Source organism: Monodon monoceros, unplaced genomic scaffold (assembly GCF_005190385.1).
Source record: "Monodon monoceros isolate NGI ecotype Baffin Bay Population unplaced genomic scaffold, NGI_Narwhal_1 Super_Scaffold_18, whole genome shotgun sequence".
Taxonomy (NCBI): Eukaryota; Metazoa; Chordata; class Mammalia; order Artiodactyla; family Monodontidae; genus Monodon; species Monodon monoceros.
Genome location: NW_021703774.1, coordinates 178,776,662 through 178,800,067, shown reverse-complemented (window position 1 = coordinate 178,800,067; position 23,406 = coordinate 178,776,662). Strand labels below are relative to the sequence as shown.

Here is a 23,406-nt window from a genome sequence, read left to right as displayed (position 1 = left end):
CCTGAACACGGTTGTCGTCGTGGGGCTGCCTCCCCCTTCCCCTGAACACGGTTGTCGTCGTGGGGCTGCCTCCTCCTTCCCCTGAACTGGGAGGCAGGGGCAGTTTGCTCTGCTGGCCTGGGCCATCCTCCTGTTGGGGATGGAGCCTGGGGGACAGACATGAAACCCCAGGCTGGGCTGTCCTTGCTAGGGATGTGGAAGGCTCCCTGCAGCCCTTGGTGGAGCGAAAGGGAAGACCCTCCAGAGGGGTCATGCTCATCACCTAGAAGAGAAAGGAGATCTCTGGGGGTTGGGTTGGCAGGCTGGGACCCCTCCCCCCAGGACCCACCAGGTTCTCAGCCTCCTGCAAGTGGGAGAAGCAGGCTCACATCCCGTCCTCATTCCTGGGCATTTGTATGGTGGGGTGGGGGGCATCCTGCTGCCCCATGCATCTACCTATCCATCCATCCATCCCTCCCTCCATCCAGCCATTCATCCCTCCCCCCTCCCTCCCTCCCCTCCCTCCCTCTCTCCCCCCTCCCTCCCTCCCTCCCTCCATCCATTCATCCACCCATCCATCCATCATCCATCTGTCTATCCATCCATTCATCCATCCCTCCATCCCCCCCTCCATCCCTCCATCCCTGTGCCCACTTGCTCTCTCATTCAGCAACCCTCCTGAGTAACCACTCTGTAATGAGAAATGCACTACAACCCCAAAGGACGTGCTAATAATTAATAATAATAAAAGCAATAGCAATAATTACAGTTGCGAGTCCCTCACTGGCCACTGAGGGAGGACCCTGTCCAGTGCCGGCCGTCCAGTAGAAATGGGATGCAAGCCACACATGTAACGTTGCATTTTCTTGTAGCCACATTAAAAATGGTGAAAAGAAACAGTGAAAATAATTCAAGAATTTATTTTGCTTTTCCCAAACTATGCTCATTTCAGCAAGTGATCAATATGAAATTGTGAATGAGATATTTTATTCTATTCTTTCCATTAGCACTAAGTCCTTGGAGTCTGTGCCCTTATGTCCACAGCACAGCTCAGTTCACACTGGCCACGTTTTCTGTGCCCGTGCAGGGGTACGTTGATGACCCGTGGGACAAGGTCTGTCCTTGTCGGGTCTGAAGTCCAGTGGGGAGGACGCAGAGCAGTGCCGTCCTGGAGCAAGGGGGTGTGAAAGCACGTGGGGCCCCCACCCGGGCCCTCTGGAGGCGTTGGCTGTCACTCCCGTCACACCCACAATGGCCCGGGCCAGGAGAGGTGAGGCTTGACCGGGTCCCTCAGTTGTTTTTATTGAGTTATAATTGGCATACCACACAATTCACCGGCTTAAAGTATACAATTCAGTATTTTAAAAATATATTCACAAAACAGACTCACAGACTTAGAGAACAGACTTAGAGTTGCCAAGGTGGGGAGCACAGGGTAGGGAAGGATTGGGAGTTTGGGATTAGCAGATGCAAACTATTATTTACAGGGTGGACAAAAAACAAAGTCCTACTGTAGAGCACAGGGAACTATATTCAATATCCTGTGATAAACCATCATGGAAAAGAACGTGAAAAAGACTGTGCGTGTGTGTGTATAACTGAATCGCTTTGCTGTACAGCAGACGCTAGCACAGCATTAAATCAACTCTACTCCAGTTAAAAAAATTCACAGGTATATGGACCCATCACCACAGTCCATTTGAGAGCGTTTTCATGGCCTCAGAAGGGAACCCTGCACCTTAGCTGTCACCCCGAAGCCCCACCCCAGCCCTGGCCGCCCCCATCTGCGTCTGTCCCTGTGGGTTTACCATCCCTGGACTTTCATGTAAACGGGAACCGTACGGCGTGTGAGTTTTCGTGTGGGCGCCTTCGTGTGGCGTGTTTTTGCATTTCCTCCGGGCTGTAGCATCAGTAGTTTGTCTCTTCCTGATGGTGCAGGAATAATATTCCGTGGCACGGACTCGGCAGTCTGTTTATCCACCTGCAAGGCAGGCGAGGCAGTGGGCACTGAGCCTCCTTCGTCTTCCAGGTGAAGGCTCAGGAAGTTAGGAAGGCCTTTGAGGGGACCGCCGACCAGGGAAGGTGGCCTTAGTGGGGCGGGGAAGTGGGGTCTGCCCGGCAGAGGGCCCCCATCCCACTGGTGTTGGGGCCCTAGGTTTACAAGGTGGGGGGAATGGCCCTGGAGGTTCAAATAGAAAAACCTGAGAGCCACCCAAGAGACCTGTCAGATGGCAGTTTCGGCCAGGGCCTTGTGCCAACACCCTGACGGCATTGCCCAGTCTGGCTGTCCCCAATGGGGAGGGCACGGGGTCGGGCCCGACGGCTGATCCGCACTGGGTGGCAGCTGGCTGTCAGGGCTGGAGCATCTGAGGGAGGCACGGTGGGGGCAGGAGGAACGGGGCTGGGGGGGGGCGGGAAGTGGCTTTGGTAAGACTCAGCCGCCTGTCATCCATCACCCGTCACCTCCCTCCCCCTCGGTCGTCACCTGTGCTGAGCTTCCTCCAGGCTGGGCAGACCTCAGGAGAGGGTTTCCCTCCCCAGGTCGGGAGGGGGCCCGGGGGGCTCTGTGATGTGGACACGGGTGTGCGTCCGGGGTGCCGAGTTGCAGGGGCCTCTGGGTTATGGAGCCCAACCCTCCTGACGTGCAAGAGGGAGCTGAGCACTGGGGTTGCCCCACGGCCGGGGTTCTCCCCACCATCCAAGGAACTTGAGGGGACAGAGTGCTTGACTCTCAGAAGTGGGTGCAGAGCAAAGGGGCCCCTCGCCCGCTGTCCGGTCTGCCTCTCCCCTCCACCCCTCTAGGGGGACTCCAGGCCCTCTGCCCGCCAGATGCAAGTCCCCCCAGTTCACGGACCCCCGGCGTTGCCATCCCCACACCAAGCCTCAGTCTCTGCATCTGCACATCGGGGGCAGTAGCGCCCGCCCTCCCTCCGAGCCTGGCTGGCAAAGAGAGGAGCTGTTTCAACATTTGCGGTTAGAGCAGGTCCGACCCGTGTCAGCTACTGTGTCACCCTCCTGTTGGAAGCCTCCTGATTGCGAAGGTGGGTCTTCCCTGCCAGCCCTCCAGGGGAGATCTGCTCTGCCCTGGATTCAAGACGCTGAAGCGTGGGCCGGTGCCCCCCCCCTCCCTTCCTCGCTGGGGCCTCCCTTAAGCTCCTGACAGGGGCTGCTGGTCCGGACCCCACAGAGGGTGACCCAGGGGACACGCCCACACCATGAGGCTAAGAGCTCCTGTTCCTTCTGTGTGTGGCCCCGGAGGGGGCTAGGCTGCCAGTGCCCTGGGGTGGGCAGAGGGCATGGACCAGGCAGAGCTGCTAGCAGGGGGAGCTGGGGGTCGTTCAGGTGCGGGTGGGTGAAGGTAGCCTGTTGTCGTACAGGGGCCCTTCGCAAGTGGCCTCAGCCACCGTCCTTCAGCCCCCAGCTCTGCCCCACCACCTACAGGGCTGGACCGAGGGGCCACATCTGGCCTCCCAAAGCCTCTTGGGCAGACAGCCCCTGCACCGGAGCCTGGGGTGTGCCCACCCTGCGCTCTGGGGCCGCCCTCTGCCCTGCTCCCGGGGGTGGGGTCTCCCCAGCTTGAGCTGTAACGGTGACAGCAGGAGGCGTGGCTCCCTGGGCCGGGTGCTGCCCCTGGGGAGTGCAGCCGGGCACCCAGGGTGTCAGTCGGGGCTGGGAGCCGCCCCACCCCCACCCCGCAGGCCGGTCCCCTCCAGGTGTGCTCGGCGGAGCCCCAGGAGCCCAGGCACTGGGAGGCTGATGGAGAGGGGAGGGCGAGGTGAATATGTCAGTTTATCCCAACACAAGTAGTGACCTGTCAAGTGGCCCCCCCCATCCCCCGAGGAAATATTTGGGATGACTGAGCTGCTGGCCCTTTAAGGCTCCTGTAACAGGATACCTCCCGGACGGGATGGCTTCCACTCTCCAGCCTGACTGTGTGTCTCCCCCTTCCCTCCTCCCCTTCCTGCCAGTCCCAGTTCCATTTGCTGAGCAGCACCATGGACCAGATGAGCAGCCGCGCGGCCCCGGGCAGCCCCTACGCCCCGGAGCACGCCGCTAGCGCTAACATGCCCACCCACTCGCCCTACGCGCAGCCCAGCTCCACCTTCGACACCATGTCGCCCGCGCCTGTCATCCCCTCCAACACCGACTACCCCGGCCCGCACCACTTCGAGGTGACCTTCCAGCAGTCGAGCACAGCCAAGTCGGCCACCTGGACGGTGAGTGGCGCCCCGGCTCCGGCGGTCACCTGTGGGGCGCACGGTGGGGAGGGCTGCCCGCGACCTTGGCACCCAGGGATGGCACCGTGCACATCTGTGTCCGCTCAGGGCTCCCACCCGGCCGGGAGGCGGGTCTCGGGGCCGGACAGTCTGGGCGTGCCCGCCCCTCGGACGGCCGCATGGCCAGAGTGGGCCAGCCTCCCACAGGGCCCCAGAGGAGATGGACATGCCCCTCCCCCTGGCGAAGACAGAGGCAGACCCTTCTCACGAGGACTGTCTGGCCAGCATCCCTGAGCTCAGTGGGGGCTCTGGCTTGAATCCTGTCCTGGGTGGGCAGCAGGCTCACAGCTCTGACACCTGGAGCTGTCTGAGGCTGGCACCGGGGCCCACGGAGGCCACCTCCTCCAGGCAGTGCAGGGCTGGCCAGAAGTGTCTGTTGTAGGCGGGTTTCGGCTTTGCCCACTCCCTCTCTGGGCTGTCATCTCCAAGCATGGGTGTCAGGGATGGAGCCACAGTGCCGCGGACCCCAGGTCCTGCCACCGTGCCCTTGGGAACAATCTGACCCCCCGTCGAGATGGTCGAGATTTTGCCAAGCTTGATAACATCCCACACACCCACGGCTGCTCCCTGAGAGCTGTGATTTGCTGTTGCCCTAAGCTCTCTGAGGTTGTGTAAACCCTTGAAACTGCCTGCAACCACGAGGTAGAATCTACTATTGTCCCATGTTAGAGTCCAGGACGCCGAGGCACAGGGAGGGGCAGTGGCCTGCTCAGGGTTATGCGGGTGGTAAGTGGGGGCACTGGCATGGGAACCTGGTGGCTGGCTCCTGCGGCTGTGCTCCCAACCACTGAAATGCACTGTCCGTACTGCGGCTGGGAGAGGAAGGTGCTGCATGATGTCCCCGCTAGGGCAGAGTAAAGGGTTAGGGACACCAAGACCCCTGGATACACGTCCGGCTTGCCTCGGAGCCTAGGGCATTGGGCAGGAAAGGGTGCGCCAAGGACCCTCCAGGTCTGCTGCCCGCCCCCAGGAGGGGAGAGTGAGCCTGGCTCTGGTGGTCCTGGCCATGGGGCCACATCACCTCCTCTGGGAACAGCAGCTCCGTGCTCACTCCGGGCCCCTGGGAAAGGACCCTGGAGCAAAGGAGTCCATGCAGGGTGGATGCACTCCCTCCTGCCCCCGAGGGAGTGCTGAACTGGTGACACCGAGGTCCTGCCGCTTTGAGAACCGGTTCCCACTGTCCCCACTGCCCTGCTGGCCAGGCTGTGGCTCTCCCGCACTCCTGGGGTGGCCAGAGGTGGGGCGGAGAGGCAGGCAGCCTGGATGGCCCCCTGCAGCTATCTCTGGTTCTTGCTTGAGCCGTGGGCTCCTGCAGCTGCTGACCCATTGCTGAGTCAAGGCTCAGACTGACTCCAGGGCTTCCAGTGGCCAAGAGGGGCATCTGCTCCTGTCAGTGCCCAGATGTCCTCATCTGGGAATTTTCACTCCATCGCTCCATTGGTGGAGGTGATAAGGCTTAACCGGGATGGGCTTAGCACAGTAGGTGCCGGCATCTTCATTATTTCCTTGGATGATGGGGGTGGGGGTGGGCTGCCACGGAGCCTGGTCCTCCTGGACAAGGTTGTTTAGCCAAAGCTGCACCTGCAGGGGCTTCTTTATTGCCTGTGGGGTCCTGCTCCCCACACCCCTGCTTTGAGGTCTGGCCCTCGAGGCATCCCTACACTTGCACGTCTCTAGTGACAGGAGGCTCACTACTGCCCCTATTCCACATTCTGACTTTTGCTCCCTAAGCCCTTTCTCTCCCTTCTAAGGGGGAGGGTCCCGGTCCCTCCTTCAATGACGTTCTGTCATCAGGGCCTGAGTTGCTGGCCCCGTAGGAGTCCTGGTAGGCAGCTTGGGCGGGGGTGGGGGGGGTCGTGGCTCCCTTCCTGTCCATTGTTTGAGGATGCTGATGGGGTCTGTAGCATCTGGGGGGCTTTGAACACCTGGGATGGTCTGAGCTGGTCCTCAGGGAGGGACGGGAGCTGCCCCCTCCTGGTTGCCTCCACCACCCCCTGCCAGGTGTGTGGCCTCAGGGCTGGAGGGGCTCATGGCTTGGTCACAGTTGTGCTGGCCCTAAGTGGCCCCGTGGGGTGGCCTGTTGTCCAGGACGGAGGCAGCCCAGTGGCCGCACCAGAGGGCAGGGGAAGGCTCATTTGTCTGAGCAGCTGTGTCTCCAAGCCCCAGCCCTGCTTCCCCCGGTGCCCGAGCAGTGGACACCTCCCTCCCAGCCTGGGCACCTCCACCTGCACCCCCGCTGAGGGCTCGCGGAGCGGAGCTGAGGAGGAGGGTGCAGCTGCCTGTGCCCAGACGCCCTCCCCAGCCCTTCTCCATGCGGGGGTGGAGGTGGGACAAACATCCATAATGAGATTCGTGGCACCTGGGCTCTGGGAGCAGACCCCACCCCTGCAGGCTCCCTGCCTTGCCCGGGGCGGGGTGGGGGACAGGCGGCCGGCTCACGGGGACCCCTGGGCATCCCGCCTGCTTGCAGCTCTGGGGGCCTGGCTGTGCGGGCGCTGCCCAGACTTGCCGCCCGGGCTTGCCCTCCGGGCCTCCGCGCCGTGCCGTGCGCGGCCCCACTACGCCAGCCGGCTGGTAACTGATAGATAATTTGTATTTTTCTCAAGTGCAGTTCCAAACTGACTGCTGCCTTCTCTCCTCTTCCTGCTCAGGAAAAACACCCTCAGCAGCCCCCAAGCGGCCGCAGCTGTTAATGGGGTCTTTGGCTTCTGCTCGGCCAAGGCCTCCTGGGAGCCCCCCCAGCGCCGGGCGCTTCATCTGCTTTGACCTGTGTCCCCTGACTTCAGCTCTCACGCCTGCATGCTTTGCGGGCAGAGGGGCCTGGAGCCCTCAGCTCACAGGCGTGTGTGCACGTATGCGTGCACACAACACTCGTACATGCATGCACAAGCACGAACACATGTGCAGACATGCACACACGCAGACACTGTACACGTGTACTTGCGCACACAGGCCCGCAGGCCCCTCCTGGTCGCTGCCCAGGGTTCTGACAGCCCCTCCCCTCCCACAGGAGTCAGGAGGAGGCGGGTAGCAGGTAACTGAGCTGCCAGAGGCAGACCTGTAGCCAGGAGCGGGGGCGGGATGAGATGGCACTATGGCCGGCGGGGTCGCGGTGTCACAGGGGGTTCTGTAACGCTCCGCCAGCGTTCGCTGTTTCCGAGCGTGCTGGCTGAGGCTTGTTCTTTCGGGGCCGTCTGGGCTTTGGAGAGAGACAGACGCCGTGAGAGATCACAGCTGTGAGCAAGGGCCCGGCACCCCTGGGCACTGATGTTCTTTGGGCCGGTGGACGGGTGGAGCCCGGACAGGGATGGCAGTGCTGGGTGCCTGGGTCCCTGTTCCACACCCTCCCCGGGACATGGCGGGGTTGGCCTCTGGGCCCTGATGGCCACTCCCATCCCCGGGACCCCCGTGGGTTGGCAGTGTGGGGCCTGCTCCCAGCCTGAGCCTCTCCAGGGAAGGGGCTGTCCTTGATGTTCTGGAGGTTTGGGGAGGGGCTCCAGGGTCAGCAGGCAGGCGCGGTGTGGTTGGAGCCCTGGCCCAGCTGGGCATCTGTGGGCGCCTCGGGCAGACTGGGTGGCACTGCTGATGGCCCTCAGGGCAGGCTGCCGTGAGGCGAGATGGCGCGGGTACGCACAGGTGCGCACGGGTGCGAGGGCACACAGCTTGTCCCTGGGGGCCTCCAGCCAGCCCCCAAGCCTGAACACAGCCCCCTGAGTGACCTCCAGCTGCCCCCACATCCGACGGGGTGTGTGTCCATCCGTCTGCCCTGGGGGCGAGCTGGCCCATGTGATGTGAATGCCCTCCTGTCCCACCCCTGCCCCAGAAACACGTGGGAGGGGGCCCGGGAAATGCAAAGGCTCTACGAGGGCTTCCTGGGTAGAATGTGGCTGAGTCAATGCTAATGGATTCGGGAGAAAACTTTCCAGCCCCTCGGAGGTTTGCAAGTAGGAGAATAATAGTGGAGGTGTCCCAACATGATCGTGGTATCAATTGCGTTATCCTAAAAGTTTATGGAATGCATAAGTGGAATTAATACCTTTTACTGGCACCAGAAGCAATTATATGTATTTGAAGCCGAGGGAAGAGTCCTAACAGTGTTCATCGTAGAGGTGAACCTCCGAGTATTCAGGGGAAACTGGGGAGAATCTTCAGCAAACCCTTGCCCTGTGCAGAGCTCCGCGGGGGGTGCGCTCCCTGCGGCTGGTCCTGGGGGGTCAATGCCCCGGCTCGCGGCCCGAGGTGGGGGTTCCCTCAAGCAGCGGGGGAGCCCTGCACCTGGAGGTCACAGGACTCAGCCTGGGGGGCCCTGAAAGGGGGCCCGAGTCCCTGCCGCCAAGGGGTCCCAGGGCAGCCCCCCCCCTCCCAGCTCTGAGGTTCTTGCAGGGGAGGCGAGGGGAGGCCCCAGGGACAGGGCTCCATCTCCCAGGTGCGGGGCTGTGGGCAGGGCATGATGCAATAGACGTTTTACCAAGAGTCCTCTCTTGTCTGGGGCTTGTTTCCAAATTGGACACAGCTCTGTGGATTCTAGGGTGTCTGGCTGGTGAGCAGACAGAGCCCTTGCAGGGCCCCTGCGTGGGTAGCCCCGCCCGAGCACCCAGGTACATGTTGTAGGCTCTTGTGTCCTCCTCAATTTACGGATAAGGAAACTGAGGCTCGGGAGGGCAGGTCCCTGCTCAAGGTCGCCCGTCAGCAAAGGGTGGAGCGGGGGTCTGAGCCCCGGCAGCCTGACCCCTGGCTTTCATCACGCAGCTTGTTGGGGGCACAGCCTGTGCCCCTCTGTGGAGCGCGTCAAAGGAGCAGCCTCCTCTCGGCTCCGAGGGGTGGGTCCAGGGACCCCCCCCAGGACCCAGTGGACCAGTGGTGAGGGGGGCTGACCCCTAAGAGGTCCAGGGCTGCCCTGGTGGGGATCAGCTGGGCCCAGTAAGCCTGCAACTACTGTTTGTCAGTGAGTGAGTGACAGCTGCCACTGGGCGGGGAGAGTCTGCCCAGTTCGCCTTCGCAGCCTGATTTTTACTGACTGATGAAAATTCCTTTATACGTATTCCTCTATTATAAAGAACACTTTATAATTACAATGCTCCAGGGCTGACCAGGCTCAGAGGTAAACGTAGCTACAGGCCGGGAGGGACTGGGACCCCCCCCCTTCCTCTTCTCGCACCTGAACCTGGCCCCCTGTTCCCGCCCCACCCTCCGGTGCCCTTAGCCCCCTCTCTAGCTGGGAAAATGAGGCCCGAAGGGGAGCTCTCGCCCCAGCTTCTCCTAGAGCCACTGCTGCAGCCAGGGGGTCCTGAGTGCCCTGGACCTTGGCCCTGGGGGAGCGAGTTGGAGCTTGGCTTCCGAGCTGGGTGGGTCCCTGTGGTTAGTTGTCAGGGAAATCTGCTTTGGGGTTTTCTCAGATCCCAACCTTGGAAGCCAAGCTCAAGTTCATGGATCCCAGGCCCTGAAATCCCACCGGCTACGATCGGGGCTGTGAGTGTGCTGCAGCTCACTCTAGGGCAGGAAGGTCCCCGTGAAAGGTGCCCAAGGTTCGGTGAAGTGGGCAGTCAGAGGCTGTTGGGGGAAACACGCAGTGGCCTGGAGGCAGGCTCCCCCAGGATCGCAGACCTGCCCAAGGCGAGGCGCCCCCTTCCTCCGTGGGTCCCCGTGTCGTGAGGGGGCAGCCAGTGCCTCCAGGGCCTCAGAGAGGATGCACCAAGGTGGTGCTGATGTGATGGGAGCCGCCATGTGCTGTGGGGTCAGATGTGTAGAAGCAGCACTCCCTGCCCCAGACACTTTGCTGGATATTTACGGGTTCCAGGGAAAACCTCGATGGCAGCCGACTGTACTAAAAGCTGAAAAGTGACCACCCCTCGTGTCCAGGGCGTGCAGGTCCCCGGGGGCTCCTCTCCTGCCGGCCGGGAGTGGAGTTGATTTAGTGAAGAGATGCACTCACTGCTTCCTGGCTGGAGGGCGTGGCTTTGCCTGTGGTCCTGAACTGGGGACTTACCTGCAGCTGCCATGGCAGGAAGGTCAGAGACAGGAGGGCCCATCCTCAGGGCTCCCGTCGGGGCTGACACGATGGCCCTCCGGAGAGGCCACCTTGAGTATCTGCTACAGCTGCGGCCACAGCCTGGCCTCCCCTCCCGCCATCCCCCCTGCCTCCTGCCGCTGGTCCAGCCCCAGGCCATCTGGAAGCTGCAGGGCGCTGGGGGAAGGAATTGCCCACACTGGACAGTGGTCATGTCCAGCATGGTGGGCCCACAGGCAGAGGCTCCTGGACTGTCCTGTGAGCGGAAGGTGCCCACTGAGCCTTGCAGTCACCGTGCTCACAAGGCCAGGTCGGCTCAAAAGGCTGCAAGTGGGATGGGGTGAGCGTAGTGGGGACCTCCTTCCCCTGGCCGTCAAGGGGGCCCTCCCGGGGCTGGGCAGAGCTGGGCTGGCGGGCAGCCTCCCCACGCTGCCCCGTGCCGGGCAGTTCTGAGGCCCGGCCCACAGCCCTGCTGGCTGGGTTCTTGCCAGAGTGCTCTCTCTGTGAGGCCAGCTGGGGGATGCCCCTGCGGCGGGGACGCCGGGCGGAGGGGCCACGTTTGGACCTGGCTGAGGCTGCTCGGGCTATCGATGCTCTTCGTGCCCCAGGAGCGGGAGGGGTGGCCGCTGGCGGGAGTTCTGGGGCTCCCTGCAAGCCCGGCCTGTCCCGAGGGCTCAGAACATGTACTGCTCACCCCCTCCTCAGGGTCTGGGGGTGGCCGGATGTTGGGCCTGGGTTACGGAACAAGGACCAGATGGAGGCCCAGGCTCACCTCACCCTGCCCGTGAGGGTGTCACTGCAGCGAAAGGAAGGGCCGGGCCCTGGGCAGCTCCTTCCGTCCTGGGAAGGGGCTTCTGGCTGGGGCCAGAGTGCGAGTGATAACAATGGGACCCCCTGTGTGCAAGACCCCCTCCCCCACTGCTCATGGGGGGGCCAGTGGATCGACAAGGCCCTTTGGAGTCGGGACTGAGACTCATCACACGGCATCGTGACAGAAAAGGGGGGGTGGAGCAGCCTCCTTTATCTGCTGGCCGGGCACCGGCTGTGGCCCCCCTCTGGAGCCAGGGGGCCCCCGGAGCCTCCAACCACCAGGCCCGCAGCCAGGGTGGGCCGCTGGCCGTGGGTTTCCCTGTGTGTGGACCCTCACTGCCTTCTGAGCGTGGGTGCTCTGAAGCAGGCTGGGGTGATGGTCACCCCCCAGGCCGGTCACCTACCTGACACCTGTCAGAGCCCCCCATGCTCCTGGCCACTCTCTGCTGAGTGAAGACACAAGGGCTTTTCTATGGTGAGTGAGGGTCTGTGGCCTTGGGGAGGTCCTCAAAGGGTCCATAACCCAAGAGAGGAGAGAAATGTGGGTGTGAGCGCCCGCACATGCACACACACACGCACGCACACACGCATGTACAGATAGCAGATAAAAGTGGTCCATGAAAAAATCAGTAAAAAAAATAAAGCCCCCACCGCAGGCCCCGTCTTCCAGAATCTGTTGTAACAGATTCACCCAAGCTGGTTAACGGTATTTGCGGTTTGCAAGATGCTACACGTCCCTGGAAAATGACAGACAAGTTATTATCACCTCTCCAGTCTCCTTCTGCCCAGACCTGCCCGTGCTGGGCACCCAGCTGCAGGGGAGCAGGCGCGAGGAAATTAACAGCCACCACGCCGCGCCCGCCACCCCCTGCCCACCACCCCCTGCACCAGCCCTGCCAGGCCCGAGGCTCCCAGCCAGGCTGGGCCGGGCCTATCATGGACTGGGGGGGGGGGGGGGTGGATCGGAGGAGAGGAACCGGGTGGAGGCAGGATGGGCACACACCAGCGTCTGGGCAAACCATTTCCTGCAAACACGAAGGAACTCACGCATCCCCGAACAGGCAAGTCCTGACGGCTCTGTGTCAACCGCCGAAGATAAATAAGATTTTATCAGCTCGGAATCTGTTGAAACACATCCATCTAGCGGTTCTAGGGAAGGAGAGGCAGGAGGGAGGGAGGGCGAGAAGAAGCATCGCCGCGTGACCTTTTTTACAAAACAGATGAGGACCCAGGCGCCCTCCTCCTCCCTGCCCCGTGCCCGGGGCGGCCTGAGGCCCCGGAGCTCTGGGAGGAGAGGAAGGATCTAGGGGCGGGGGTGGGGGGCTCCTTCATTCCCTCCAGGTCCCACCCTGCCCCCAACCCCAGGTTTGGCTATCCAGGCCTACCCCCTCCCCCTCCCAGGCTTCCTTCCTGCCCTGCAGCCCAGCGGCCGCAGGTGTCACCACCTGATGCTACCAGGGTGGGGAGACCTCAGGCACCCCTCCCTGACGCTGCCCGACTTGGGCCAGGCTGGGCGTCCGTGGGTCCAGCCCCTGCTGCGGGGCTGGGGCCTGACCGGGTGTGTGCCCAAGGGCAGCGTGAACAGCCAGCCGAGGGCAGTACTGGGCTGGGGACACTACTAGGGGAGCGGGCCACCCAAGGCCGTCGGGGGCCTTGCCGGGGCGCAGAGGGAGGGGCCTCCTCTGCCCATGCTCATCGCCAGCCAGCCGGGGTGAGGCACCCCAGGCAGCTCTGCGCTCCCAGCCGAGCCGGCTTTCGGCTTTCGGCTTTCGGCTTTCGGAGGGGCGGTCAGGCGACCGCTGCCCTCGGTACCAGGGACAGCTCCCAGCAGCTCCTCCCAGGGGCGGGGCGTCCACAGCTCCGGAGGAGGTGGCCAGTGGGTCTGGGGCAGGCAGGCCAGAGGGAAAGGCTGCGCTGGTGGGGGCGGGGGCTCTGAAGCCACGTGGCGGTGATCAGGGAGCCTGGGGAGGGGGCTGCAGCTTTGAGCCTCCCAAGGCTGCGCCTGGAGCCTGGCTCCATCCATTCCCTCCTTGGGGCTGCCTGCGGTGGTTGGTCGACGTTGGAGAGGGGACTGCGGGGCCAGCATGCCCTTGGCGGCCCGTTCGGCTCCATCCGTCCCTAACCACAGCCTTGGACTTGAACCCACTGCTCCTGCTCACACCGGAGGCCAGGAGCCACCTCACCTGGAGATGAGGAAGCACAGGAACACGTGCGGGCGCTTCCACAGTGGGCAAGGTTCAGGGGTGTTACATGTAGCGGCACATCACAGGCCAGGGATCAAGACGCGGGGGGGTGTCCAATGGTTTAAGGCATCCCAGCTATCAAACCCAGAGCCAAAGCTGCGACACAGTGGCCAGGCCTCCGACGCCTCTCCCCTTGCTGACCACCCCCCAGCCCAGGCCAGCTCTCTGTGGGTCCTCTACACGCCGCCCCCCCCAGCCCTGGTCACCTCATTCGCTGGACCCTCCGCAGGCAGGTGGGACACCTGCAGGGGAAGAAACACCCTTTGGAATCCACCAACGCTGCAGGAGGCCCCGGTGAGGCTGCGTGGCATTCAGGCGTGAGCCTCCTGTAAGTCTAGTTTCTTCTGGGGGCTGAGGGGCTCTGTCCATTTTCCTTGGTGAGCCGAGGGGCTGGCAAACACGAGGCGCTCAACAAAGGCTTGCCGAGTGGACGGCTCTCGGGATCCCAGCCTCTCCTCCATGACTGCTTGTGTTCAGGTCCCTGGAGTCCAGCTGAGGCCCGCCATTCCCTGTGGGGCCCTCCGCTTCCAGGAAGTCCCCTAAGTAGGCCCCTGGAGCTCCTCCATGACACTCACCAGACAGTTTCCTCTGGAAACTAACTGCACCCTTGTCTCAGGTCAGGGACGGGTCCCGAAGCCTCACACATGGTGGACAAGAGCGCTGGGCGCTAAACGGGCAACTGGCGTTTGCTTTGGGCTGGGCTACTGCTGCCCTGGGCGCGGCCCTCAGGACAGGACTCAGCTCAGGATAAGCTCAGCTTATCTCCCAGACTGGTGCTTTGGGGAGTGAAGTGGCAGCATCTATACCGGTGGGGACCCAGGAGGTCAGCGGTCACCTCCCTGGGAAGTAGGACTGCCCCCCTGTGTGGCCCGAAGCCCACTGAGGGCCCACCTACACCCATGGGGGGTGTCCCTTCCTGCCGAAGCGGGGTCGCAGGCCCAGGTGGATGGGGCACCCAGGAGGCGACAAGCCCTGTGGGCATCCAGTTCCCTTCCACGATAGGGGCCTAAGGGGGCTCGTCCTGAAGTCACTGCTGAGGGAGTTGGACAGGGTCCCAATCCCCCAGGACACCACTAGGGAGATCCCAGCTCGGACCCGAGCCCCCTCAGACCCCACCCCAGGTCAGCATTTCCAGCTGGGTTTCAGCTCATCAGAGGAAGGACATCTCGCACTTCTCAGGGCCAAGGGCTCCGAGGCTCTGAGGGTCCATTGTGTCCCTTGGTGGCCAGAGGGTCAGGGTGTCAGGCCCCAGCTTCCTCAGCAAAGGTGGGATCAGACCTGCTCGTCCTCTGGTCTGCAGCAGCCCCGCCTCCAGCCTCAGTTTCCCTGACAACCATGGTGGGATGCGATGGGGGGCTCTCCAGGACCCTGTGGCTGGAATAACTCTGAGTCCCCAGGGGCCTGTGGGAGGCCCAGGGCTGTGGCATGACAGGCAGCATCCTGGGACTCTGAGACCCTGATGTTCCCCACTGTCCCTGGGGGATGGGCCATGAGGAGCCCTGATGGATCCCCCCAGCCAGCTTGGAAACGAGTGGGCACCCCTGTTTCCAAGGGACCCTTCCATCAAGGGTCACTTTGAACTCGTGAGAGCCGGCCTGGGTCCTCGGGTGGGCCGCCTGGACCTCTGGGCGCTCGCCCTGGAGGCCCCTTCAGGTGGCCTGAGAGTCATCTGATCCTCCCTGGGTCAAGGTCTTGGGCTGGGGGTCCTGGGGCTTCAAGGTCAAAGACCCCCACCCGCAGTGGCCAGAAGTAAGCCAAAGGGCTGGCCCCTCAGAGGATGGTCCAGGGAGTCCCTGTGTATGTTTCCTCTGTACAGAGGGCAGAAAACCTAACTCCAGGCTTTTAAAACCCGAGATATGAGGCTGTACCCTCCCCCCTTCAAACTACTGCAGTCTGGGGGCTTAAGGTTCACAGGCTTGATGCACTGGACCTGGCTCCCAGCCCCTGTCCCAGCCCTGCTCTCCAGCAGCTCCTTCTCACCATCCTGGCCTTTACTGTCCTCATCCATAAAATGGACCTAATGGTACCTACTTCTCCAACCAGTGAGATCCAGGTGGATAAGCGCCTCAGCCTGGCCGCATGGGGCACTCAGAGCAGCTGCTCTCACTGAGCCCACACCAGCCAGACACTGATGGGTGGGTGCAGGGGAGAGGCTCTTTGAGGGAAGGAAGCCCAGAGGTGTTCAGCCGAGGGTCAGGCATGCGGTGGCCGGGACTCCTGGTGGGGGACACAGCGGGCTAGGGTGTGGAGTTGGGATGGCCAGCCTCACCGCGGTCCCCACCCCCTGCAGTATTCTCCTCTGCTAAAGAAGCTTTACTGCCAAATCGCCAAGACGTGCCCCATCCAGATCAAGGTGTCCACCCCGCCGCCCCCGGGCACCGCCATCCGCGCCATGCCCATCTACAAGAAGGCGGAGCACGTGACCGAGGTCGTGAAGCGCTGCCCCAACCACGAGCTCGGGCGGGACTTCAACGAAGGTGAGTGTCCCTGCCCCACCCACTCCTGCGCCCAGCGGCCAGCGCCCCAGCCGGGAAGGAGAGGGCTGGCCCGCGGCCTCCTTCCTGGCGGCGGCAGGTCCGATGCGAGGGGCTGCTGCCAGCTCTGCCTGGGGCCTTGGGTGCCGGTGCCCGCAGGTGAACGGGGAGCGGGGCTGCTGAGCCAAGTGCCCCGGGGGCATGAGGGCTGCCGGCGGATCTGAGTCCCACTGGGAGGCCCGAGTACCCTGCGATGCGCCCGGCACAGGGGCGCAGACCCCAGCTGGCATCTCTCTGAAGCGGCGTCCCCTCTCGGCAGGACAGTCTGCTCCCGCCAGCCACCTCATCCGCGTGGAGGGCAACAACCTTTCGCAGTACGTGGACGACCCCGTCACCGGCAGGCAGAGCGTCATGGTGCCCTATGAGCCCCCGCAGGTAGGGGGCAGGGCTTCGGGGCAGAGACCCCTCGGGTCACTTCCCAAGTGTCCCCGAGCTGTGCAGATCCTCCCTCGGCCTCATGTCCATCCCTCCCTTGCCTGTGGGTGGGGCTCTGACCACCTACACTGCCTAGCTGCAGGGTGGGGGGGTCCCCTCTGGCCCTCTCTAGGCATCCACATCCCTCGCTTTACAGTGGGGGGTGGGCCTGCTGACCCTTGGGCCTCAGCCCGGCCCTGCGTCCCCTCTTCCTGCTTGTCTGTTTCCCACGCCCTGGCCTGGGCTCTGGGGGATGGAGGGGCTGAGGTCAGGAGTTAGCCCGGGTAGAGCTGGGGGGCCGCGGGGAGAGGAGAGACCTGCGGTCGGGGCACAGCACTGCAGGGCCCGGAGGTGCGGGGGAGGCTGGGGGGGATTGTTGCAAGAGGTGGGCGGGGGCGGAGAGACCCTGGGGGTCTGACTTGGACCTGAAGGCAGCAGAAGGCTCTGGGGCTGATGTGCGGGCCGGACTGGGGGGAAAGCTGGGGTGGAGAGAAGTCGGGGTGGCACCAGCCAGGGACGGTGGGAGGGGGGTGCCAGGATGGCAGGTGGAGACCAAGTCCCAGCAGTGCGCCTTGTGGGCCATGCTTCCCAGGGTGGGTGGGTGATGGCGAGCCCTCACCTTTCCTCTACCTGGGTCTGAGACGCCCACCCCCCACCCCCCACCCCCCTCAGAATTGTACCTAGTCCTCCAGGCACCCCCCTTCCAGGCCCCATCACTGTACCTGGTCCCTCAGGACCCCCAGGACCCCCTGTGGTTCCCTAGGAACAGCCCTTTCATTGGCGGGGCCGGGGAGGGCTTACCACCCTGCCTTCCCTCCCCCCCGAGCCTCACTGGCACCTCCAGGACCAGGAAAGCAGGTCTCTCCCGCCCCCTGGTGGCTGCCACATGCCAGCAGTTTTGTGAAAGGCCCGGTTTCCTAAGCCATCATCCTGACCCAGAGAGACAGTGACAACTGCCCATTTTGTGGTACTGGGATGCCCACTGGTCAAGAGTCCCGGGTTCACATCTCACTGTCTCCACAAACTCCCTGGAACAAGTGTGTGTGCTGGGAGCCCACTCGGACGGCTCTGGTCCCTCCCTCTGCTAGAGCTGTGTCATGCACCCCACTGCCCAGAAGAGCCCACAGTTTGCAAAACACACACCTGTGCCCACAGAGGCCTGTGCATGTGCCTGCTCACACCCAGCCTCCGGCGCCAACCCCCAGCCTGTGCCGGGGCGGTGGCTGGAGCAACCAGACCAAGGCTCTCTTGGTTCCAGAGCCAGCAGAGCACAGGGCGCTCACTGTGCCGACCGTGTGGCTGGCTGGCTGGATAGGTAGGTGGACGTGTGGGTGGGGGATGGATGGGGGATGGGTGGATAGACAGCAGAGGACCACAGGACAGGGCCCAGCACCCCCTTGCCTACCCAGAGACGCGAGGGGCAGGTGCCTGGAAGCCCAGGAGCCCCCAGCCCCGCGGACTGGGGCCCACGTGCTGACAGCACAGCTTCTCCCTGCCCCTCCTGCGGCAGGTGGGGACAGAGTTCACCACCATCCTGTACAACTTCATGTGCAACAGCAGCTGTGTCGGGGGCATGAACCGGCGGCCCATCCTCATCATCATTACCCTGGAGACGCGGGAGTGAGTCTGCCGGACGCGGGTGTCGGGGGGCACTGGGGAAGGGACTTGGGCCTGTGCTTCTGGGCCGCTTGCTGGAGAGACAGGGAGGCCATGAGCAAGGGGAGGTGCAGGCCCTGCAGGCCACGTGCTGGGAAGGGCTGCTGGGGCAGGAGCTGCCTTGGGAGGGACGCAGGGCACCTGGCGTCCCAGAGCAGCTGGGCACTCAGCCCTGAGCCCTCGGCCCGTCAAGGCCGGTCCTGTGGGGTCCGAGGTGGGTGGGGACGGTGGGCCCCAAGGCTCACGGTCCCGGCTGTGCCCCTGGACAGCGGACAGGTGCTGGGCCGCCGGTCCTTCGAGGGCCGCATCTGTGCCTGTCCTGGCCGAGACCGCAAGGCGGATGAAGACCACTTCCGCGAACAGCAGGCCCTGAACGAGAGCGCTGCCAGGAGCGGGGCTGCCAGCAAGCGCGGTGAGCAGGGCCGGGCCGGGGGTGCGGGGCTGGAGGGCCACCCTGGAACGTCAGAGCCAGGCCACCCTAGGACACAGCTGGACCTTTCTCGGGGCTCGGGGGAAACGCACGAGCCTGTGTCCGGGGGACAGAGCCAGCCCCGCCCGCGTGGCCGCCCCCGGTGCCCTCCGTCCAGTGTGGGTGGCCGCCCGTGTTTGCTCATCCGAGTGGGTGACTGGTCTCCGGGCCTGTCCACAAGGGGCACCTTGGGAAGGTCGGCTTGGCTAACCTGCGCGTGGCCCCTCCTCCCTGCCCGCTCACGAAGCTGCCCCACCCCGCCCCCTGGCAGCCTTCAAGCAGAGCCCCCCTGCTCTCCCTGCCCTGAGCACCAACGGGAAGAAGAAGCGGCACGGGGACGAGGAAACCTACTACATCCATGTGAGTGTGCCGCGTCTGCGGCCCCCAGGCTGGGGCCCCAGGGTGGCAGGTGCAGCCTGGCACATCTGAGAGCAGAGACCCCGAGCTCTGCAGGCTGCAGGGTCTAGAAGGGAGAACCAGCTCTCAGAGAGAGAGAGCTGTCCTGACACAGCTCCCAGTGCAGGAGTGTCGCTGTAGATACAATGGTACAGCGTGTGGGGCAGTGCAGGTCTCCCCACCACCGGGGAGGGCACATGCCAGGAATCCCACGCTCCCAGAGCCTGGCAGGCCCCAGCCACATCACCAAAGTGAGTTTACAGCCTGTGGCGTGATGCGGCCATTCCAGCTCGGATAAAACCCCACCTGCTCTGCTAGGACTGGTCTCCGTGACGTGAGCTTATCATTTTTTGAGTCTTTCAAGAATGAGTTCCAAAAAAAAAAAGGAATGAGTTCCTTGTTCTAAAAGCCCCGTATTTGTCCAGCGCCCCCGCATCCCAGCACCCCAAGTGTGCTGAGCTGTGGAAAGGGGAAGGTGGGCAGTGAGGCCAAGTCTCAAGGGTAGGAAGGGGTGGGCGTGGTTTGTGCAGACAGGAGACCCACCCACCAGACTCCCCCTGACCTGCTTCCTGGGAGAGGAAAGTAGGGTTAGGGGACTCCCGGCCCGTGGGGGACTGGGGAGCCCCGAGAAAGGAGAGGCGCTTCGCCGCGCGGGGGTGGGGCTGGGGCTGGGCGGTGCCCACACGCACCTGGGCAGAGGGTCCACCTCTCCGTGCTCAGGTGCGGGGCCGGGAGAACTTTGAAATCCTGATGAAGGTCAAGGAGAGCCTGGAGTTGATGGAGCTGGTGCCCCAGCAGCTGGTGGAGTCCTACCGGCAGCAGCAGCAGCTCCTGCAGAGGCCGTGAGTGCCGCCCCTCCCGCCCCCAGGCTGCCCGTCCTGCCCAGCTGCCCGGGGGAGAAGGATGGGGCAGGGCGACCCAGCAGGGACGGTGCCGGCAGCACCAGGCCGCGCTTGGCGTCTCATCCCCCGGGAGGCCTTCCCTGAACTAAGGCGTCTCAGCCCAAATGTCTCCCGAGTGAAGGCAAGGGGCGGTGGTGGGAGAGACGCCGACCCACCAAGAGCAGGGCCGGTTCCAGGGGCCCCCACCCCCTCCCACCCATCGCCCGGGTCCTGCCTGGCCACCGTCCGGCAGGGAGGCTGGGCGCGGAGGCGGGCGCTCTGACACCTCAGCGCAGGGCGGGGCCTCCAGGCCCCTGCAGCAGGGGGGCTTTACATGTGGAGGTGCTTCTTACAGACCCCAGCTGTCCCTTCCAAGCAGGAGCCACCTGCAGCCTCCGTCCTACGGGCCCGTCCTCTCGCCCGTGAGCAAAGCGCACGGGGCTATCAACAAGCTGCCCTCCGTCAACCAGCTGGTGGGCCAGCCTCCCCTGCACGGCTCGGCGGCCGCGCCCAGCTTGGGGCCCATGGGTGAGTGGCGCGGGCAGCGTGGCCGGGATGGGCGGGGAGGCCCAGAGGGCGGGCCTGGCTCCAGACACCCCAGCTCAGGACCACGCGGGGCTCTCGATGGCTGCTCCCTCCAGCAGCTTCCGCCCAGGAACAGGAGGCACGGTCACAGACGGTCTCCTCTGTCCACTCCCGGTCTTGGGGAGGGCCGAGCGTTACGAGCCTCCCCCGCACAGCCTGGGACGCCCGGCCCGGCCCCCTCTGACCGTCCCACCTGCCTCCCGCCCAGGCCCCGGGATACTCAACAACCACGGCCACGCCCTGCCGGCCAATGGCGAGATAAACGGCGGCCCCAGCTCCCAGTCCATGGTCTCGGGATCCCACTGTACCCCGCCACCCCCCTACCACGCCGACCCCAGCCTGGTCAGGTACGTGGGCCGCTGCCGGCCGCTGCCACTAACCCACTAACCTCAGCCCTGGTGGCTCCTGGTCGCCTGGCCCCCAGCCCGGGGGCGGTCTCTGCCTGCTGCCCCTCGCAGCCTGTGCTCTAGCGCTCTGCCGTCTTGAGAACAGACAGGGGCAGAGGGATGTCAGGAGTGAGCATCCAGCAGGTGCTCGGAGGGAGAGCAAAACAGCCAGGGGTTCCTGGAGGCTGTGCCCTGGTGAGCGGCCACCGGTGGGCAGGGGCGACCTGTGGGGTGGCCAGTTCCCACCCAGACGGGCCGCACGGCTAGGTTCTTGGAAGTTCATGCTGCTTTATTTCCCCGATTCTCTCCGCAGCTTTTTAACAGGCTTGGGGTGTCCAAACTGTGTCGAGTGTTTCACCTCCCAGGGGTTACAGAGCATTTACCACCTGCAGAACCTAACGATGGAGGTAACGGCCCCGGCAGGGCAGGTGCAGGGAGCCCACCCCCAGACCAGCGCACGGCCCTGTCCGCGGGGCAGGGAGCTTTCTCCCCTTGCTGGGGCAGTCCCTCCGTGTCCTGTCCTCCCCGTGTAAGGGAGGGCTGGAGAATTTGGAAAACCTTCCCACCGGCAGCCCGATCTATGTGCTGACATCCGGCTCCATGCGGCTGGACGGGACTCGCCGGGGCCCCTCATTTGGACTTGAGTCTTGTCTCCTGTGGCCCGGCTGCCTTTGATTTGGGGGACTGGCTGTCTCCAAGGCACGAAGAAGTGCAGAAGGCGAAGGCCGGAAGGGTCCTGGGGCTGGTCTAGTTCAGTGCCATTTACACAGGGAGAAGCTGCGGCCCAAACTGCTTGCCGTGCACGCACAGCAACTGAATGTCTGGTCCAGGATGTGCGGGGTACAAGTGCCCCACCCTTGGCATCCTGACCCCTGACCTCACAGCCAGGGCTTGTCTTTAGGTTAAACAAGAGTCCCAGCAACGAGCACTCGTAGCCTGGTGTTGCCTTGAGTGTAATGACTATTAGCCAGAGCCCGGGAGACACAGCTGTCGGCCGGATCCTGGGGGGCTCCAGCTCAGCGGGCTGGAGCCTCCGCAGCCCCTGCTCTGCAGCCGGCTCCGGGTCAGAGGCCCGTCCAGGCTCGTTCGTGCCCAGCCAAGGCCACAGGGCAGAGATGCGGGTTTGCCAGAGGGAGCTGGGGCCAGTGGCTCAGAGGGCTGCCTTGTTGTGTGTCCACTAATGCCCTCCCTAGGGAACAAGCCCCCTGCTCCAGGCAGCTAACCCCTGCTGGGCTAGCTCGGTGCACGTTAACCCTGCCTCACCAGCAGATGCTCTGCCTGGCCGGCGGGGTGGGGAGAGAGCGGGCGACAGGAGCCTGAGGATCTGCTCTGCCCTTGGGGGGGGGGCCGCCCGCCCTCTAGGTCCTGGCGTGCGGGGAGGAGGGAGCTCCATCTGTGCTCAGGGCCCAGGAGTGGCCTCAGCACCGCCCCCCCCCCACCCCCCCGTCCCCACAGGTCACTTCTTAGCTCTCCTGCCACCTGTCTGGGGCAGAATTCAGTGCGGCCAGACCGCCAGGCACAGGGCGGGCCCAGCACTGCCCCTCCTCCGACCGCACCATCTGCTTCCCCCGTACCGCCCAGTGCCCGGACAGGTGGCCCTTGGGGTGTGGGTTCCTCGCCTCTCTCCTGGTGGTCCCACGATGGCTGTGCGGGGGCAGGCGGAGCCCCTGGCGGGATGGGGAGAGGGCAGAGCCTGCCGCTGAGCCCTCTGACGGGGGCGGCCGTGTGCGCTACGCTTGCAGGACCTGGGGGCCCTGAAGATCCCGGACCAGCACCGAATGACCATCTGGAGGGGCCTCCAGGACCTGAAGCAGAGCCACGACTATGGCGCGCAGCTGATCCGCTCCAGCAGCAACGCGGCCACCATCGCCGTCGGGGGCTCCGGGGAGCTGCAGCGGCAGCGGGTCATGGAGGCCGTGCACTTCCGCGTGCGCCACACCATCACCATCCCCAACCGCGGGGGCCCGGCTGGGGGTGCGGGGCCCGACGAGTGGGCCGACTTCGGCTTCGACCTCCCGGACTGCAAGTCCCGCAAACAGTCCATCAAAGAGGAGTTCACGGAGAGCGAGGCCAACTGAGGTGGGGCCGGCACATCCAGGGCCCCCCTGACCCGGTGCTACCGACCCAGAGAGCAGAGAGCCCCGGGAGCCGCGCTGGATGTCTGCTTCCTTTTTGTCACCAACTGCCTTGGGAGGCAGGACCTCTGGGCTGTGCCAGGAAAGGGACTTGGGCAGGGGGATGCCCCTGAGGAGGGGCTCCGGGAGGTACGCTGAGGGTGCGTGCCCAGGACCCATCCTCCAGGGGTCCGGGGGGCCTCCCCCTCCCTGCCTCGCCTTCCTGGGGGCTCTGCTGACCGACTGCCAAAAAGTATTTCTCGATGTCTCTGGCTCTGGGTGGCAACACGGCTCGGTGCTTGTACCTAAACACTCCTGTTTTCGGGTCAAGGTTCCAGACTACATCTCTGCCTGAGGCTGTCCCTCTGCTGGTCTTGAGGGTCAGTCTGCCCTTGCACACCTGACCGCTGGTGCAAAGCCCACTGCAGCCACCTCCCACTTCCTGCCCCAAACAAAAACCAGAGTTTCACTGGAATCGGGGAGGCAAGGAAACTCCTGGTCGGCGGCCTCCAGCCAGCACCCGTGCCAACACCGCGGGCTGCAGCCCCTCTCTCCAGTGGCCCTCTTAGCATAGACACGGACAGCAGGCTCCCCAGACCACTGGAAAGTGTCAATATTTGATAAAATGATGCCCTTTTCTACATGGTGGGTGAGC

The 23,406-nt window shown here is 64.0% G+C and overlaps 1 protein-coding gene across 11 annotated transcripts in view; it reads left to right on the top strand.

Moving 5' to 3' along the window:
- The window catches only part of TP73 (tumor protein p73), a 72,920-nt gene extending 49,514 nt beyond the window's left edge, over positions 1 to 23,406 (top strand). For 9 of the 11 annotated variants that reach the window (XM_029227780.1, XM_029227777.1, XM_029227784.1 and 6 more), the window contains 11 exons: positions 3,948 to 4,196; positions 15,607 to 15,793; positions 16,110 to 16,225; positions 17,775 to 17,884; positions 18,190 to 18,332; positions 18,661 to 18,749; positions 19,506 to 19,627; positions 20,046 to 20,194; positions 20,460 to 20,598; positions 20,951 to 21,044; positions 22,380 to 23,406. In XM_029227780.1, the coding sequence (XP_029083613.1) occupies positions 3,948 to 4,196; positions 15,607 to 15,793; positions 16,110 to 16,225; positions 17,775 to 17,884; positions 18,190 to 18,332; positions 18,661 to 18,749; positions 19,506 to 19,627; positions 20,046 to 20,194; positions 20,460 to 20,598; positions 20,951 to 21,044; positions 22,380 to 22,715 (1,734 nt within the window). In that variant the 3' untranslated portion in view covers positions 22,716 to 23,406. The remainder of the gene's footprint in view (positions 1 to 3,947; positions 4,197 to 15,606; positions 15,794 to 16,109; positions 16,226 to 17,774; positions 17,885 to 18,189; positions 18,333 to 18,660; positions 18,750 to 19,505; positions 19,628 to 20,045; positions 20,195 to 20,459; positions 20,599 to 20,950; positions 21,045 to 22,379) is intronic. The other 2 variants (XM_029227782.1, XM_029227785.1) reach the window with 2 other exon arrangements.